The 18,023-nt window shown below is 54.6% G+C and overlaps 1 protein-coding gene across 3 annotated transcripts in view; it reads left to right on the top strand.

Moving 5' to 3' along the window:
- EPHB2 (EPH receptor B2) overlaps positions 1 to 18,023 on the top strand; it is a gene marked incomplete at both ends in the record, with an annotated part of 131,808 nt that overhangs the window by 30,978 nt on the left and 82,807 nt on the right. For 2 of the 3 annotated variants that reach the window (XM_082009332.1, XM_082009331.1), the window contains 2 exons: positions 7,420 to 7,484; positions 10,963 to 11,647. In XM_082009332.1, the coding sequence (XP_081865458.1) occupies positions 7,420 to 7,484; positions 10,963 to 11,647 (750 nt within the window). Of the gene's footprint in view, positions 1 to 7,419; positions 7,485 to 10,962; positions 11,648 to 18,023 lie in introns of those variants that run through there. The other variant, XM_082009333.1, reaches the window with a different exon arrangement.

Below are 18,023 nucleotides of genomic sequence, written 5' to 3'. Positions count from 1 at the left end.
GGGGTTATCATGTTTCTGCTGACCTCTGGGGCAGTGTCGCGCAACGCGCCAGAGTGGATGCATCTGCAGTGATGACTGGGGGTGATGTGGCAGCCGGACGGAGTGTGGGTCCTCCCTTGCATCCAGCCATCCAGGCGGACAGATCACAAAATCTGAATTCCCAGCCCCAGCCCCTCTCGGCTGAGAGCCAGGCCTGGGCCGTATCCGTCCTGGCCAGGCAGATGAGGGGGGTGATCCTTGGCACTTGTCTGGCAGTGAAGGTGTCTGGAGGGGCTGATGGGTGCTTAGAAAGCAGGACCCATGCTTGAATGACTTGCAGGACCTGACTTGTGGTTCAGTTGGGCTTTCCGGGTGGTTTTCAGCTTTCTGGCGGTGGAGCTGCCAGCACCGTGCGGGGCAACGCCTGCGACAGCCAGTGGCTTCGGGGGGGGAGAAGAGGGGCTGGGAAGAGGAGCTGTGCTTTGGGTCACGGTGGTGCTCGGCACCTGCTGCATGCGTATGCCTGCCAACGAGGTGCAGCTCTGCTCCAAGCCCTGCTTTCCTTATTTCCCAGTCTGGCACGGGCTGGGAGCCGGGGGCCTCAGTGGCCCCCTGTTCTGCACAGCAGCCTCAGCCCTGGGTTTGGTCCCTGGGGACAGGCCCAGTGGCGCACGCGGTCAGACGGGGCATGGAGGGTCCGGGAGGGGAGCTCTCTGGGTGGGGATGGGGAAAGCATGGCCTAGCTCATGGCAGCCCCCGCTTCGAGGTGTGGAAAACGCAGGGGGAGTTTCCACTGGGGCTGCTGAACCACGGTGGGAGGGGCAGGGCGTCTTGGGGACACTTGTTTGACGCCGGTCCTGTCCCCGAGTGTCACGAGCAGCTGAGCGTCACCCAGTAGGTTGGTGAAGGTGTCCCAGTGGGCACTGCTGAGCCCCAGCAGGTTCCAGCACTGTCCCCTGCTCCCCCCGGCCCTGCTCAGGGCTGGCTCCTGTTTCGCAGGGCTTGTAGGTGGGCCTGGGTGACGTCCTGGTGAACTGGTGGGCCAGGAAGGCTCCTTGGCTCCCCAAAAGTGGTGACATCTTTCCCTTGCCAGCGTGGTGTGGTATCTGTGGCATCAGGCCTTCCCTGCTCTGTGCCTTGCTAAGGCCCCAGGACTGGGGGGCTGGCTGGCAGGTCAGAGGTGCTCTGGATGATGGAGATGCCGGACATCACCCTTGTCCTTAGGTCTCTGAGTCTGGCTGGACTGAATTTTTCAGGGAAGGGCGTTGAATGACCGGGTACCTGTCTGCTGGGTCCACAGTGCTGGGACCACTGGCACGACCAGGTACAGCTGCCCTTGGGGTGGCCTTTGGGGCTCTGAGCGTGGCGTGGGATGTCGGTGGTCCCCATCCAGCTCAGTCAACTGCCTTTTCTCACTCCCTATCAATCACTCTCCCTCTTGGAGTTTAAGTGGATCCCTGAGTGAAGTATCCAAAATATCCTGTAGCTGCCGGCTCACAATGCAGCGTGCTGTTCCCGTGCCAGCGGGTCGGCCGGGGGGGGATTGGGTTTCAGTTTGTTCCGCTGGCCATTGGCCAGGCAAAGCAAAGCTCGGGGCTGCAGAGAAGGGCCACTGGGTTTGCTCAGCCCCTCTCAGCTCTCGCTGGCAAAAATATTATAGTAAAGCTCCAGAAAAGCACGGGAGGCAGAGGTAAATAGATCTGCGGCAAGGGCTCTGCAGGGCGGGGGACAGACGGGTTTCTCATTAGCCGCCCCCATCCCTGCACGGGGATGCAGGGGCTGTGCCTGAGGCCAGGCTGGAAACGCAGTTTCAGGAGCACGTGTGCGTGTGTGGAGGAGTTTGTCCCAAGCTGCGGCATCTCTGGTGCGGATCCTGGTCTTGCTCCACCCGGCTGTGCTCCGGCTCTGAGCCTGCTCTGCAGTATCCCTCCAGTCTGCACTGGTCTGATGAGGTGCATTAGGTGTGCTTCCAGGTCACATCAGGGAGGTGATGACGAGGCATGGTCTCCCTGCTGTGTCTGCCTTGGGATGAGTTTGCTCCCAGCCCGTCAGAGAGGTCTGGAAAACTTCTTGCTTGCTTTACACATCCAGCACTGGCCACAGCTGATGCGATCCTGGGTTAACTGAGAAGCTCGCTCCCTGTGTTAATAATATTGTACCAGGATTAAAATGCTGGCAAGTTTCCTATCCTGAGGGAGGAGCTGGCATGAGAAGTGAAAGGGGAAGGGAAAAAGTTGTGGGTGGAAAAATGAGGGTGGAGGCTCCAGCTATCTGTGGGGCTATTTATTTGTCCAGTTGTTTCTTTATCTGGATGAGTTTGGAGCCTATGAATGTGAAGGATTTGCCAGGATTTCTGAGAAACAGATGCTTTAAATTGGTCTAAATTGGCAAAACTCCACGAAAGTTATTTTTATGGACAGAGAGAAGTGTGTCTGCAATGTGCACGGCCCCTCCAGCCTCTCTAGCACTGTCCCTTGATCCTGTCACTCTCCATCCCCAGCCCTGGCCATCTCATGCTGGTGTCCCCAGTCACTGCCAGCACCCAGCATGATCCCAGTCTTGTCCTCCCGTCCCAGGTCTGCCCACCAGTGTCAGTCCTCACCTGGCCAATGGGAAAAGCTGGTGCAGCTGAGAACCCCACACTCATCTCGCTTGCAGCTGAACAGCGAGAAGACCACGCAGAAGCATAGGAGCCCCTCACCCAGGTCATGGGCACAGCAGATCATCATCCTGATGGCACCTTAGCATCGCTGTGAGCATCTAGAGGTGGTGGAATGGTGATGACGCATCGTTAGATGCACAGTGCTCAAGCCAGAGCCCTGGCATGCCCTTGTAGCAAGCAGTGGTGCCGGCAACGGGCCCCAGCGCTGCCAGAAAGTTGCTTATTGAAAGCATCTTCAAAGTGAAAAGGACAGGCACTTATCTCCTAACCGTCCCGTGGGGAGCACTGTGGTTTCTGGTGGGAAGCAGGCCAGAGTTGCGTCTGCTGGTTTTGAGCAGCTGCAGATTTATTTATAATGCCGTGGGCAGCATGTGAATCTGCAGATAAACACACGGGAGGGAAGAACACAAACAACAATATTGAGAAAATGCTGCTCCAGAGAGAGCATTTCACTGAGCTGCAGCTATCGCCGGCCACCAGAGATGGGCCAGGGGCCAGACACCCGCCCCTGCTGCTCCCATGCAGCTTTGCTCCCTGTTGTCACTGTCATTGCTGGGGCTTGCTCTGTCCTGGAGGTCAGGGGGATCTTTACGGGGCTGCCGAGGCACCACCCCCTCTCTCTGTTATTTGGCATAGCCAAACGGGCAGGATGTCATCGTGAAAGCATCGGCTGTGACAGCAAAGGAAGCTGCCAGGTTTGCTGGTTGAAGCAGGGTATGAGCTTTGGGCAGCCCACAGGTAGGATCGGGAGACCTGCTGGGTGAGATATGGCCTTGGCAACCCACCACAGGTCACCGTGGGTGCAGCCCCCTTGGGAATGCTGTGGATGGAGGAGCTGCCTCTGGAGGATGAGGGGTTCCCATTCCTTGGTGCTTATCACACCTCATTATGCGGCTTGTATCTGTGGTAGAACTCTGTATGACTTACGTCTTGGTGTGCCTAGAGTCACCCATCCACTCAGCGATGTCCATGAGAATCTCCTCAGTTATCATACCTTGATGGCCAGAAGGAACCAAGGTGACTTCCTGCCCAGCGTGTGCTCCTGCTTCTCCAGCTCCTGGCTCACCCGGGATGGGGAAAGATGCAAACAGTGCAAGAGCTGCTACTCTTGGAGCAATTACTACTGAGGGGCGATTACCTTCCCTGGTAAAATTTAGTCTTGTTTTCCATGTGTCTTACTGAGTTCAGCTCCCAGGCAAAGCTGTAGCTGCAATTTCCCTCATGGGCTAAGGAACTCTGTTTGCTGCTACTTTCTCCTGCTGTAGATCCTTGCAGACCACAATCAATCATCTTGTAAACTCCTCTTTGATGAGCTTCTGCAGCCCCCCTGCAGCAATAAAAACCCATCCAGCTGCAGGAGGAATAGACCCTGTGGGAATCTCAGCCTTTCTCTTGTGTGGCTGAGGTGGGTGGTAAGGCCTTGTCTTGCTTTCTTACACCTTCCTGGTTTATTGGTTGCTAGTTCGGACTCTGTGCCAGCACTTCCAGGGCTTGGCTGCGTCTTCATGGAGCCTTCCTCCCACCGCAGTCTGCCCACCACTGCCTCTTGCTGTGGAGATCTGAGCAGGTCTGAGCCTGGGAGAGAGGCAGAGAGAAGCCGCTGCAGATGAGGGATATGTTGCTTCATTGGCCATCAATCCTGATTTTGTTTGCTGAAGAAGTGAATTAATGCGCTACTTTTGTCTGGAAATAAGAAACTTCTCAGGGATGAGACAGTGATCTTCCCCGGAGGACCAAGTGGCCTCCTCGACCTCTGGTCAGGTATATGGGCAAGATAACTGTGGCAGGCTCTTATTTGGGCAATGAGGTGTATTGAAGTTAGCCATCAATGGAGGGTGGAGCAAACCCACCACCACCATTGAAACCCATCTTGGTTTCACATCCACTGTTGCAGTCAGTGCGGCTAACCGGGTTCACGCATGGGGACCGGTTATTCACAATTTTCTGTAATTCAGGCAACTACTGCTAAGTGCTAACATGCCAACCCATCGCCAAATGGACTTTAGCCAGGGCAGCAATTTGGTAGAAAAGCTGTGCAAAAAGGGGTGCATCGGGATGTTATAGCTGTGTACAATGGGGACCACAATCTTGGTCTGGGGTCCACCCTACACAAAGAAGGTTGATAAACAGGGTCCTCAAAGAAAGGAACCTATTTTGAGGGTGGAAGAATAAGGAAGCTCAGCTAATTTAGTTATCTTGGAAGTGATTTATTTGCCACCCTTAAGCACCACAAGAGGGAAAGGAAGTTTTGGCTAGCAGAGTCTTTGTACAAGTAAAAGGAAATCTGATACCTGGCAGCCAAACAGTAAAAATTCAGACTAAAATTAATAGATGATCTTTTTTATGAGAAGCTAATTGACCATTGGAAAAACCTGCTTAAAACCTGCAAATTTCTACTTCTCCGTGTCTTGTGTCAAAACAAGATGTCCTTGGGCCAGCTGGGGTAGTTGCATAGCTCCAAGGAGATGTGCAATTCTTCAGCTGAGGATAAGGGACAGCTGTGAGGGCTGTGGGCAGCATGCTCTGCACAGCATTTCTATTGCACTGAGTTGTCATTAAATAAAAGGCTTTTAAAAATGAAAAATGCTTAAAAATATTATTTTTATTTGGGAATTATTTATACTGTTTTAGAATATATCTTCTTTTACATTATAGTCACTGCCATTAATGTACTTACTTACTATGCACCACTGTCATTGATAGTTAAGATAAAGTAACAAATTTAGGTTTTTTTTAAAGTAATGCAGCTTCTAGCTAGCACTGGGTGAAAAATGTTGTTTTCCTTTTAGATCAAAGTGCCACTGGTGTTTTAATGAAAAAGCCAAATACTCTGATAAAATAAACACTATTATTTAACTATGTAAACAAATACTCAATTTAAAAAGAAATTTCATAAATCTGAATGACAACATTTCTGGACCAGCTGTTTTCCAGAACTCTTCCTAGTGAGAAAATTTGAACAGAACTATTTTTTCTTTTTACTCTTGGAATAAAACCAAATTTTGAAATCCTGGCTTCCTGTGAACTGGAAACCGCTGGCTCTAACCAGGAGTAACGAACAACCCACAGTCTGAATACGATTTACTGCCAGAAGTAGGTGCAAGGAGCATATCTGTGCCGAGGCACTTTTTGACTTGCTGATGGGAAAAGGGGAGTTCACGTGCACTGTTGGCTTGTCTCTTAAATGATGAGTCTGCTCAAGGCTGAGCTTTTCTTGCTTTGTTTTTGTTCAATGTAGTGAAAGTGGAGAAGGTGGAGATGCTTTTTGGGGATTCATGGCAGTATGTTTGGTTTTTTGGTGGTGAGGAGCAGCAATGGGACACGGTTACAGCCAGTAACTCTCCATCCATGTTGTGGCCATGGGAACTGGCACCGTTTGTTGGGGTATAGGATCGTGGCTGCTTTCAGTGAGCTGATGCAGAGTGGGAGTACATCTTGTGCATAAGATGCTTTTTCTTGAGGGCTGCAGAGCCCTAAAGCTGGACTGTTTCCTTGCCTGTCCTGCATTAACTGGGAGGGCAGGGAAAGTGAAGCTGCAAGCTGAATTTCCTGTTTGTGTCTTGCGTGTGTGTGTGATGGATGCTTTCCAGCATCCCTGCAAATGCAGTTGGCATCCCGAGTGCACGCGCTGAAATCAAGTGCAGATTCACATCCTCCCTGCGCAGCAGAGCGATATCATTTCTTCTGTGGCATCACCCTGGTCTCAGCTACAGGATCACTGGCCGTATGCTGGCCTGTACAGCTGTACAAGCATCATGCTTTTCCCAAGCCCAGCCTCAGTGTGTGGAAACCTTTGGGAGTGATTTCTAAACTCCCATTTCCTAAACACTGGAGTATTGTCCTATTTTTTTAAAACATCAGCATTGGGCATGGTGCAGAAAAATCCCCAAGTTGCAGTGAGCATGCAACCACAGAGGAATGGACAGTTACCCAAGTTGTGGAAGCCACTCATGGAAGTGTCTGTCCAATGTATTTTTGGTGGAGCCATGTGGCCTGTTCCTGTGCTTGGGTGGGGAGCACCTACTCATGTTAGCCCAAATATTGGGGGACCATAACCTGAGCATCCTTTCTCATGCCATTAGTGTGGTGTGGTTAGGCCAACCCATAACTGTTTGGGGTGGAAAAAGACTTCAGTGCTAGAAGCGTGATGAGGTGTGGAAAGGACAAGGAGGCTTTGCTGCCTGCATGGCTTAGGGAGACTTTCCCCGTTCTGTGTTGGTCAGTGGTAGCATTGCCTGACCTATTTCAGTCCAAATCTCCTGGAAAACCATCTTTAATATTGGTTTAATTTTTTAGTACTTTTAAGTCCTAAAAGTGCTGTCCCTTCCTATGTGCTACTGCATCACCAAGGATTCTGCCTACCATGCAAAATGCTAAGAAAAAATATCCCACTTTTGAAAAAGAAACTGGAAGGTGGTAGAGGAAGCCCACCAGACGGAGCTCCTCGTCTGCAGTAGCAGAGCTGCTCCTGGGTTGTGGTACCCTCATCCTGGATCTTGAGGGAAGTCCAGATGGGCTGGTCAGTGGAGGAGCATGCCCCTCCATGCACTGCAGGAGACAAGGGGGCCTGGGAGCAACAGGCAGCAGATGGGGAAGCAAGTGGGTGGAGGGACCGATGCTGGGCTCCTTCCCAGTTGAGAGTTGGCCAGAGGGCTCAGTGCAGGCTGGGCTCAATGGCTGTGGTCCTGGGCTGGCTCCTCTCCACCTCTTTCCCCTTCACCAGCCTCAAGCCACTCACCAGATGGGCACTGACTCCTTGTCTCACCTTCTTCCTGCAGAGACACTGATGGACTCCACAACGGCAACGGCAGAGCTGGGCTGGACGGTGCATCCTCCTTCAGGGGTAAGTTATCCTGTTGCTTTACAGGGGCCCAGAGCCCTGTCTGGGGTCTCCTGCTGCATGTGAACATAGCTGGGTTGGCTCAACAAAAGTCAGTCACTGAAGCAAAGTGCCTGGCCACATGAAAACGTCTAGTGGGAAGAGCACAAAAGAGGACGACAGTTGAGGTTTCCAGTAGTTTTCTAGGAGGTGATGCCTCCAAAAAATACCCCAGTGCTGCAGGAGTGTAATTCTCACCCTACAGCATCAGGCCAATGTGGTGTTGGAGGAATCATACTCTCTGTAAAGCTGGCCTGCAGCCACTTAAAAATCAGGGAGGCTGAGAAGTGAAATGCCAAGGCCACCATCATTTGTCCCCAGTGTCTCACTTGTTATCCCATTGCCTGTCACTTGTAGCAGAAAAAGATGAGGGCATTGGCCTGCAAGGTTGCACCCTCAGCAGATGTTTGATCAAGTCTTGAAATGACTGTCCAGCATCCCTGGCACCTCATGGAGGGACATTTGCTGTCTCAGCAGTGACGGCATCTCTGCTTTACTGGTGCCAAGAGTCCCCTGAGCCACACCCCAAGACCCCTCAGAACAAGCTCCTTTAAAGAAGAGCTTGGACAAGCCAGTGCATCTCTGCACCTTTCTGCTCACGACACACAACCGGAGCGGCCCCAGCCACCTACATGTCTCACAGGGTTGGCATCGAGGGGCATCGAGGTGCTTCAGAGCATCCTGCCCAGCTCTGGCTGCGATGGCTGGCAGCAGCAGAGAGCCCCAGCGCCCGACACACCCAGACCTGCTCCCTTGCATTTGGGTGGTCCTGTCCAGCCTGGCCAAAGCTCAGAGACACTTCTCATCCCTGTGCACAGAGGTGGTGACTCGGGCTCCATCCTGCCCTCCATCCACCCTCCGCAGGGGCTGGATGAAGATGTTTCTACGGACCTCACCTTGGGGCTGACAGCAAGCCCCCTCTCCAAGCCAGCTTGGCAGAAGAAAAGAAACAGCCAATAAAAGCCTCTGTTGGGGAGGTTAAACCCAGCTCCTCAGCAGCCCGTCCGCCCTGCCACGCTGGGGCTCGGGCGCTCCCGGCACCAGTCCTCCATCACCATGATAAAGCCCTGCGCCTGCCCGCGAGCCCAGCTGCCCTGCCAGCGCTGGTCCGGCCACCGAAGGGGGATGACGGGCGCACAATAGGCGGGAGCAGAGGTCAAGTCTTTTTCTCTCCTTGCCCAGCCTTTCTTGTTTGTGGTGTTTCCATATGTAAAGCACGCCTTGCTCCCGGCTCCCCAGCCCCGTGGTAATGAGGCCTGGGCCTGCTGGAAGCCGTCTCCCCGTATTATTGTGCTGCCTTCTTCTTTTGAGCTCCCGGCATGTTAATTAGAGAGTGAGGAGAAAGGGAGAGGCTTCTAATTAAGCATCGAAGAAGCACAGAGACTGGTGCATGGGGGTGACTTTCTCTCCTAGCTGAGATGAGTGAGCTCGGGAGCGCCCTGGCTTGCTGCTGCAGGGATGTGGGAAGATGCTGGGGCTCCTGAGCCTCGCCCCCAGCATGCTCCCAGGTCCTCATCGGGATGGAGATGCCCGTCTGGAAGGAATTACTTCCCTGTGCCTTGTCCTTGATTCCTTCACCCCCCTCCCAACTGGTACCCTAAAAAACGGGGAGATCCTGCAATTTTCCACTACCACACCAAATTTATTTCTGGAAAATAAAGCAAATGCTCCCTCTGCGTTTTGCAAGGATGCTCTCCTCCTCCCCTAGCGATGGCAGCAGATTTGCAGCCACCGCCAATCAGAAGTGGTTGGAGTTGTTTGGGGATCTTCCCTGACAGCCTTCTGTTGGGCTGTTAGCCTTGATGTGTGAGGAGCAATCTGTTCCCTATCTCATGAGCCTCCCTCTGCAGTCCTGGTTGCCCTTGTAAGGCTGTTTGCAGGCCAAGGGGCTTGGGGTGTTCTGCTCCTGCAGGGTTTTCCCTGCGAACCTCAGTCCTGGCGCTGGTGCTGGGCCTGGGCTGTGCTGCCGCCCTGCTCTGGGTGTCACAGTCCCGCACCCAGGTCAGGGTTGTACTCAAGGTTTCATGTCTGTATGAAACAGCTTGGCTTCCACTTGAGCAGGTTTATGAACAAGTTCATGAGAAGCTGTTCCAGCTGGCTCGGACTGTGTCACATGCTAGCTGGACCCTGGTCCCTACTGCCATCACGAGGGTGCTGCAGGTGGGGAGAGGGCAGCACAGGGAGATGCTCTGCCCTCCAGAAAGGTCTGGGCTGTGGGAGAGGCTCCGATAAGCTGGGTGAAAGGCTTTCCTCCCGCAAAGACCCTTTCCCATCTATGCTCACTGCAGAGGAGTGGTGGCCGGTTACAGGCTGCAGCTCTGTCCTTGCCTGGTGCATCACCTGCCCTGAAGCCTCCGCACCCTACAAAGGAGACAACAAGAAGCACTGAAAGATTTGGAAGAAAACAGCCTGGGGAAAGGGCAGGGAGCTGGACAGGGCCCGGAGGTGTCACAGCAGCCACGAGCTCTGCAGAGGCTGGCGGTCAGCCCTTAGTTGGCTGGGGGAGCTGGGCTGAGCTTCCCATGGGGAAATATGTCAGCTCCAAGCTGTCTTGCTGAGAAGGATGTTACTGTCAGGCCACAGCTTGTGGGACATTTCATAGGTCCAGTTTAAGACAGCTGGGGCTGGGTCCTGTGCACACCTGCAGGAGGGAACCCAAAGCATGTCAGCCCTTGAAGGGGCAGGGATCAGGGCTACCAGAGGGATCTAGACCAGCATCTCCCATTCTGGGTACGCAGTGAGGTCAGCCAGACTCCCATAAAGTTCCCTCTTGCCTCTGGGGAGAGGCTGCTGGCTACTGGCCCGTCATGCAGTCGGCCGCCGGCACCAGTGCTTGGGTTGCAGCCGGTAAGGAGGTTTTACGGCCGCATTATGCGCTCTTGAGAAAGCGGGTCCTGTCTGCCACGTCTGTAACCATAGTGGCACTAGTGGGAATACATCTGCTAAAGGCATCGTGTTACTCTGCCGGCAGGCTCTGCTGTACAGTGCAGCCCATGGGCAGAAGCCCCTGCTAAAGACATTACTGCCTGCAGAGGAGGTGCATGGCCCCACCATGCCCTGCCACCTGGCAGAGATGCTTTACCATAAATCCAGGCAGGGAACATGGTGCTGCTGGCAGTGAGATGGCCCCAAGCTCTGCTGGGGGCTTGGGCCACCTTGCCCCACAGCGCAGAGCCTGCCCGGTGTGCAGTGTGAGTCAAACCCTGCCGGAGCAGGACAGAGGCACGTAGGTACGGGGTGCTTGCAGGGTGATGCTGGAGCTGTGCTGGGCTGAGATGCTGGGCACTGACGGGGGTGCCTGTGTGATGGGGTGGGCATGGTGTGGGACAGCTGGTACTGGCAGACCTTGCTCACTTGGCACGTGGTGGGGTTGGGAAGAGGTGAGGTGGGTGGGGAACATCATTTCGGTGCAGCTCCTTGACTTTCTGTGTCCTGTCCACAGTGGGAAGAGGTGAGCGGGTATGACGAGAACATGAACACGATCCGCACCTACCAGGTGTGCAATGTCTTTGAATCCAGCCAAAACAACTGGCTGCGGACCAAGTATATCCGGAGGCGAGGAGCGCACCGCATCCATGTGGAGATGAAATTTTCTGTCCGGGACTGCAGCAGCATCCCTAATGTCCCAGGCTCCTGTAAGGAGACTTTTAATCTCTACTATTTTGAGTCAGACTTTGACTCGGCTACCAAGACTTTTCCTAACTGGATGGAGAATCCTTGGATGAAGGTGGACACGATTGCTGCCGACGAGAGCTTCTCGCAGGTGGACTTAGGTGGACGGGTGATGAAGATTAACACTGAGGTGCGCAGTTTTGGGCCTGTCTCCAAGAATGGTTTCTACCTGGCCTTCCAGGACTATGGAGGCTGCATGTCCTTGATTGCCGTCCGTGTCTTCTACCGCAAGTGTCCCCGCGTGATCCAGAATGGGGCTGTCTTCCAAGAAACCCTCTCAGGAGCGGAGAGCACCTCACTGGTGGCAGCCCGGGGGACATGCATCACCAATGCAGAGGAGGTGGATGTGCCGATCAAGCTGTACTGCAATGGGGATGGCGAGTGGCTGGTGCCCATCGGCCGCTGTATGTGCCGGGCGGGCTATGAGTCGGTGGAAAACGGGACCGTCTGCAGAGGTAACTGCTCGCCTTTGGTCTCGCTCCGCGTACCCGCTTCGCCGCCGGCGGGCTGTGCTGGTGGTGGCAGTTGGGATTTGCAGCTGGGATCTACACGAGCTGCCTGGGAGTGACCTCCTTGAGCAGGGGTGGGAGAGGAGCAAGTGGGGATGCGGGAGAGGAGCATCCGTGTGGATGCTGGCTTCTTCCAACTCTCCTCGATTCCTGCCCTGGGCTCATGCATCCATTGCAGAGGCTCTGCGTTACCACTGGGTCCTCAGAGCCACCAGGGCCTGGGGTGCTGGCCTGTTGCTGGTGCCCTCCATGCTGTCCAGGTCTTGGAGGGACACGTGTGTGTAGCTGTGGCGCATGCCAAAAACAGCTACAAAACACGGGGGCTGTTTTCACTTTCGTTCACGCCCTGGGCCTTGGCCATGCTTCTGGGGTGAGGGGAGCAGGAGTGCAGACACCCAAAGGTGATGTGGTGGAAGGGAGCAAATTGTCTGCAGCATTTTCTTGGTGAGGTGCAAATGGCCGAGGGTCAGACATAGTCACAGGCTCTTCAGGGCCAGGCTCCTCTCCAGCCTGGGCACCTTTGAGCCTGGCCCCTGAGCTCCCTCAGCAGAGGTCTCCTGCCCTGTAGATGTTCTTCTGCCCCTGTAGAAGTGCAGAGCAGACTCCAGGAGTGCGTTCTCAGCTCAGCTGAGCAGCGTGGAGCCAGCGTGGTCCTAGAGGCACAGCGTGACCTGGGTGAGCAAGAGGCTCTGCACCACCCTCTCCTGAAAGCATTGTGCCCAAACCCATCTCTGTGCTCCTCCCCAGCCACACAGATGGCACAGGGGAAGGAAAGTCTACACGGGCTTGGGGAGGGAGAGCAAGGAGCTGCTGGGGTTATCGGGAGAGAGATGGGCACCCGAGAGCTGTGTGTTTAATGGGCACCCGCGGCTGTACCATGCACAGAGCGAACCATGGTGGCTGGCAAGTGGACTCTTCTCCCCGCTGTCCTGGCTGAATATCAAATTCCCATTATGGTTTCAATAGCATCAGCACACTCCAAGCAGAGCTGGGGTTTCTCTGAGATCAATCATAGATACGTCGGTGGGCATTGCAGAGCGCAAGGAAGGAGCTGCATCTCCTCTTGCTGCAGTACCAGGTGGCTGGGTAGCACCAAGCAAGCATGGGGAAGGTGCTGGTAGTGGGGAGAGGGACACACTGGAGAGGGGGGCAGGCAGTCTTTGGCCATACTTGGTTGGGACTGCAGGTTGGATAGTCCCCTTGGAGAGGGCACTGCATCTTCTACTGGTGGCTGGGCTGCTCATGCATCAAGCATCCTGATGTGCTGGGGGTGTTATTTAATATCCGCGCTTTGAGCTACTCCTCACTGAGCCACTGAACATCTCTTCCCACTGAGCTCGGGGTGATCAAGTGTCCTCCAGCTGTAGCAGGGACAGTGCTGGGGATAGGGACAGCAAGGAGTTACTGCTGCAACACAGTATGGAAGGGGAGCCTGGCTAATCCCAGCCTCGAAGGGAAGACGGATGTTTTACGACGCCCAAGTGAAGCATTTGTAGCAACACCAGAAAGCCAAAATGATTCATGTCAGCTTTTCCATCTCAGCCTTTTTATTTTATAGAGCAGACCCAGCCCTGCACAGTGCTTTGCTCTGATGTGGCTATCGTTTCTTGGGGCTCCCTGGTCCCACTGCCAGCCCAGCCCAGGGGTGGTCCCTCTGCATGCCCCAGGGCTCCCAGGACCTCCTTATGCAGAGCCGTGTCCCTGCAGCCTGGCCCGGTGGGGCTGGGAGGGGAGGCAGAGCAGGCAGGAGTCGGGGGCCAAGGTGGAGGGAGTGAGCAGGAGGGAGAGGCTGAGTCTCCTCTTTGCGCAGCAGCAGGATTTTGGGAGGTCCAGTACCTCGGCAGCTGTTTCTCCAGCCGGTGCTGGCGTGCACCCGGCCCCGTGCTCCCCGCCGTCATTAATCACACAGTGGCCGGCAGCCCGCCGTCTCTGTGGGGCAGCTGGCTCCGGGGCTGCCTTCCTCTTCCCTTTCTCTTTCCCGTTCCCCTTCCCCTTCCCTTTCCCCTTCTCCTTACCCTCCACGCGTGGGGCTGCATGATCGGGGCTGGGTGGGACCCCAGGGCTGTGCCAGGCTGGGACGCACCCTCCGCTTTCCCCCAGCAGCCCCCAGAAGAAGAGTGGGGACCGGGAGGAGCCAGCCACGGAGCTGGCAGGACAGCTGCGGCATCCTCGTCCTCTCCCAGCCCCCCAGGGAGCCCCACAGAGGGCTGTGGAAGGGGCTGGTCACCCCGGCTAGGTCGGGCAGAGAAAGGGCTCTCCTCCACAGCTGAACGCAGGAAGGACCCGCGGGATGCAGGCCTGCAGCCCTGCCCGCCTCCCATCGTGCCCTTGCGGCCCGGTCCCCGCGGAGGCGGCGCATGAGCCGGCTGGTTTGGGGGACTCACTCGTACATGTGGCCGGCAGGTTTTCTCATGTTTCGAGGGGTGGGGGGGATCTGGGCCCCCTTCCAGAAGCAAAACAAAAGCCAATGTGAGTTGGCTTTCTGGGCGAAGTGCTCTCACATGGTTCGGTCACCCAGATGAGACATGACGGGGAGCATGGAGGACATGGCTCGCTGGTCCTGCCAAGGGCTCCCAGTGGAAAAGGGCATCCCGAGGAATGGGTGGCCCCTTGGTGCCGCTGCAAGGCGCTGGAAGAAGTTGCTCATTTTCTCCGCTAGGCTTTTCATCTGGCTAATACAGCGCAAGCCTGCTCACAGCAGTATACACAGGGGATATTTATGGAGGAAGTCCATGCATCTAACAGCTTAAGCTCTTCTAAGCTTGCAGCCCCAGCACAAAAGGATTTGGGGGCAGTTAACAATTCTATGTGGTTAAGAGATTTTCATTTTGCTGGGCCTTGCTCGCCAATCCCGCAGGGCCCTGCGAGGGGCTGGCCGCTCGCTCCTCTTCGCTCTGCTCGCTCCCCGGTTCCTTTCCGCGGCGCTGGCGAGGGGCTCTGTGCACGCGCCTCCTGGCACCACCTCTCCCCGCCTGATACGCCCAGCCCCATCCTCCCCGCTTCTCCGCTTCACCTTCTCCTGCTCCCCGCCTGCGTCTTTTTTCTCCATCTCCCTGTTCTTTGTCTGCGCCCCCCCCACTCCCCCGCCCGTCCCTCCCATGCAGCACGTTAGGCGCAGTTCTCTGCCTCCCTTTTCATTGGCTGCCCCGCGCAGCGGCGGCGCAGGGCTGCGGTGCTGCCTGCTCTCGCTGTCGGCGCTGGACAGCAGGCGCGTGCTACCCGCGCCGGTCTCTGCCTGCTCAGGGGTGGCAGCCGCCCGCTGCTGGCCCCAGCTGTGGACCCCTGTGCCCATCTCCGGCTCCTCTCCAGCTTTGCAGGACATCTGCCCATGCGTCTGATTGCCCACCCGCAGCGGCAGCCTCTTCTCTGTTGCACCCATACAGCGCTGAGCGCAGCGAGTCCTGGCCTTGCTGTGGTAACAAGGGATGGTTTTGCCCTGCAGAACCTGGTGGTGACATTCTTTTGCTATCGGAGACACCTGCTGTCATCCCTTGGGGTCACAGGCATTTCTGAGGAGGAGAGGAGCTGGTGATGTGCTGGAAGAGGAGAAACCTGGTCACCTAGGTGGTCTGTAGAAGACCTAGGCTGCTGCCTGTCTTTTCTAGCTCAAGGTGGAGCCAGACCACCCCTGTGGGGAGCCTGAAGGCTCAACTGTGTCCCCTTCAGGGCCTGCACTGCCTTCCTCCCGCTCCTTCCCTGGGGCCAGAGCCAGGAGGGAGGATATGGGGGTCCTGACCCAGCTCCAGCACCCAGCCTGGTGCCAGTCCTGTTCAGCCCCACCAGCACCACAGCCCGGTTCCTCCACTGACCCAGCTGGATACTCCTGGGTCAGCTCCAGCGCTGACTCAGCCCCAGTCCGGCTCTGAAGGGAGAAGCGTGACCTCTGGGGTTATTGCTCTAGCAGGCTGGTACGTGCGGCATCCCAGTCCGGGGCTGTACAGGGCTGGCTGGTAGGTTTCGGTAGGGCTATGCCCTTGCAGAGGTGTGTCCTACAGGTGGGCTCCATGATGGGCTTCCCTGCCTATGCTTGCGTATTATTTTGAGGTCCAACACAGCAAATCTGCCACTACCCCTCCGTGGGCTGGGGATGTGGGTGCAGAGGCAGTGATGTGGACATGTACATGTGTCGAGGACCCAGAGCTATTCCTCCATTGCAGAGGTGTGGGAAACAGTGGGGGTCTGTCTCAGCTGTGCTGTGCTTGGGTTTTGGAGGGGGGCAAGCATGTGCTAAGGGCTTGGAGGGGCATGCAGCTTTCTGATGTGCTGGAGAAGGGTATGTCCTAGCTGTCTTACAGTCACATCCCGTAAGTATGTGATGTTTTGAAGATAAGAGGTTATTTATGGCTCCATGCCTGTTTTGGGTCTGGGCCTCCACTGATAATGCTGGACCCAGCCAATAAATTGTAAGGCCCTAGGGGTAATTAAGTTCTTACAGGAAGCATTCCTGGTTGAGCTGGAGTAGATACAGCCAATAGTGATGTAAATGTTTCCAGAGATGGAGAATTGCCTGTTAAATGCTTCCAGCGGTTGCTCCTGCCTTCTTACCCCCGGCTGTGTCTGGCACTCAGACCTCAGTGAACTTTGTCCATCACCACACCTCTGCTCTCCCCGTGCCTGTTTAAGAATAATCCTTGGACCCCAGTCCTCTGGTAAGGTTTTCAGCCAGTTTTTTTAGCTCTTCCCAGCCCTTGGCACTACCTTAGCCTTTCTGTTGGCAGATCCACCATCCCACACACAGGATGCTCATAGTGATCAGCTAAGTGCCAGAGGGGACACTGAGATTCCCTGCTTCCTACATCCCCCCTTTGCTTTAACCATTTTGGCAATGGCGTTTCTTTGGGTGCTTTTGAAGGATTGTTGCCCTTCCTGGTGGGACTGGGAGCAGCTAACTGCTGTGGCCCGCATCCTTGTCCCTTGCAGGTGTGATTTGACATGTGTTTGTACTGAAATGCACATTCCTCGCTTGTGCCCAGCTCACTGAGGTATCCGGATTGCTGTGTATCAGGAACCTATCATCTTCAATATTTACCACACTACAACTTCCATGTCATCAGCTAACTTTATTGGGAATGCTTTGGGCTTTCTCCCGGGTCATTGATAAAAATGTTAAATAGCCCAGAGGCACGAACCAAATTTGTTGGCTCTAGTAGAAACAGACCTGCTCTCTGCACATTCCCTGCTTAGATCTCAGACCGTAGCAGTATCAGCTCGCCAAGTTTTAATGCATTGAATATGTCCCACGGTGTCAGTGGACCCTCTAATTTCTGAATTGAAATATCATGTGTTACCAAGGGAAATGCTCTGCAGAAGTTTGGGTGCGTTGCATTAACGCTGTTACCTCTCCCAGCCAATCTTGTAATTGCATCAAAAAATCATACGAGTCTAATTTACCTTAATCTGTTTTCCATAAATATACGTAAGTTGGCACTGCTATTACTACCTGCCTTTAATCCTTCGCTGACCGAATCCTGTAGCTGGCACATCCTTATTTGACTGGTACTGACGTTGCAGTGGCAGTCCTAAAATAGCCAAGACTGCCTCATTTAACAAATAGCTTTTTCCTACATCTCTGAAACATCCTACTACTTCATGGTGTGTGGAAAGTGAACATTAACTGTCCACTGGTTCATCAGCCATCTCTTTAAAAACTCTTAGGTAGATGCTACCCTGACATACTGATTTAACAATGTTTAACTTTAGTAGCTGCTATTTAACATCTTGAGTTACTGCTGGAATGGAAAGTATTTCACCATCATCCTATAAGATGATTACATCACCTGGCTTTTTCCCAAGTACAAAACAGGAATTTGTCTGCCTTTTCTATAGGGTTGTTGACAATTTGAATGCTCCCAGCCGTCCATGGCTTGGTGTCATTGTGGATACTGCTCTTTGGGCTTCTCCCTCTCCTTCCTCTCCGTCTGGGAAGCAACAATACTGCGTCTTTCTTTCCATTGCTTTGATTCTTCTCCCTCCTGCTTCTTGCCGACCCCTCCATGTTGTGAATCCAATTAGGGCTGTGGTGGGGATTGCAGCTGCTTGGTATTAACCACTCCAAGCCTGCTTGGTGCACCCTGGAGTCAGAGGAGATGCCAGCTTATCCTCTGCATATTGCTGGGTAGTGTTTGGGCTTCTGGAGGCTGGAGTAGCACCAGGGGGAGCCTAGCAGAGGAAAGGGGTTTCAGACAGGGGAGTTGAGCCATTTATTTCCTGGTGGTCCAAAGCCCTAAGAGATGCTGACCTTGTGAGGAGGGTCACAGGTGCTCCAGAAATGGGGCAAGACATCTGCTGTTGAAGGAGGGAGATGCACGACTCACCTCAGAAT

This window comes from Phaethon aethereus (assembly GCF_964289735.1).
Source record: "Phaethon aethereus genome assembly, chromosome: 21".
NCBI lineage: Eukaryota > Metazoa > Chordata > Aves > Phaethontiformes > Phaethontidae > Phaethon > Phaethon aethereus.
Note: the sequence above shows the minus strand (reverse complement) of the source record. Positions and strands in the feature narration are given on the sequence as shown.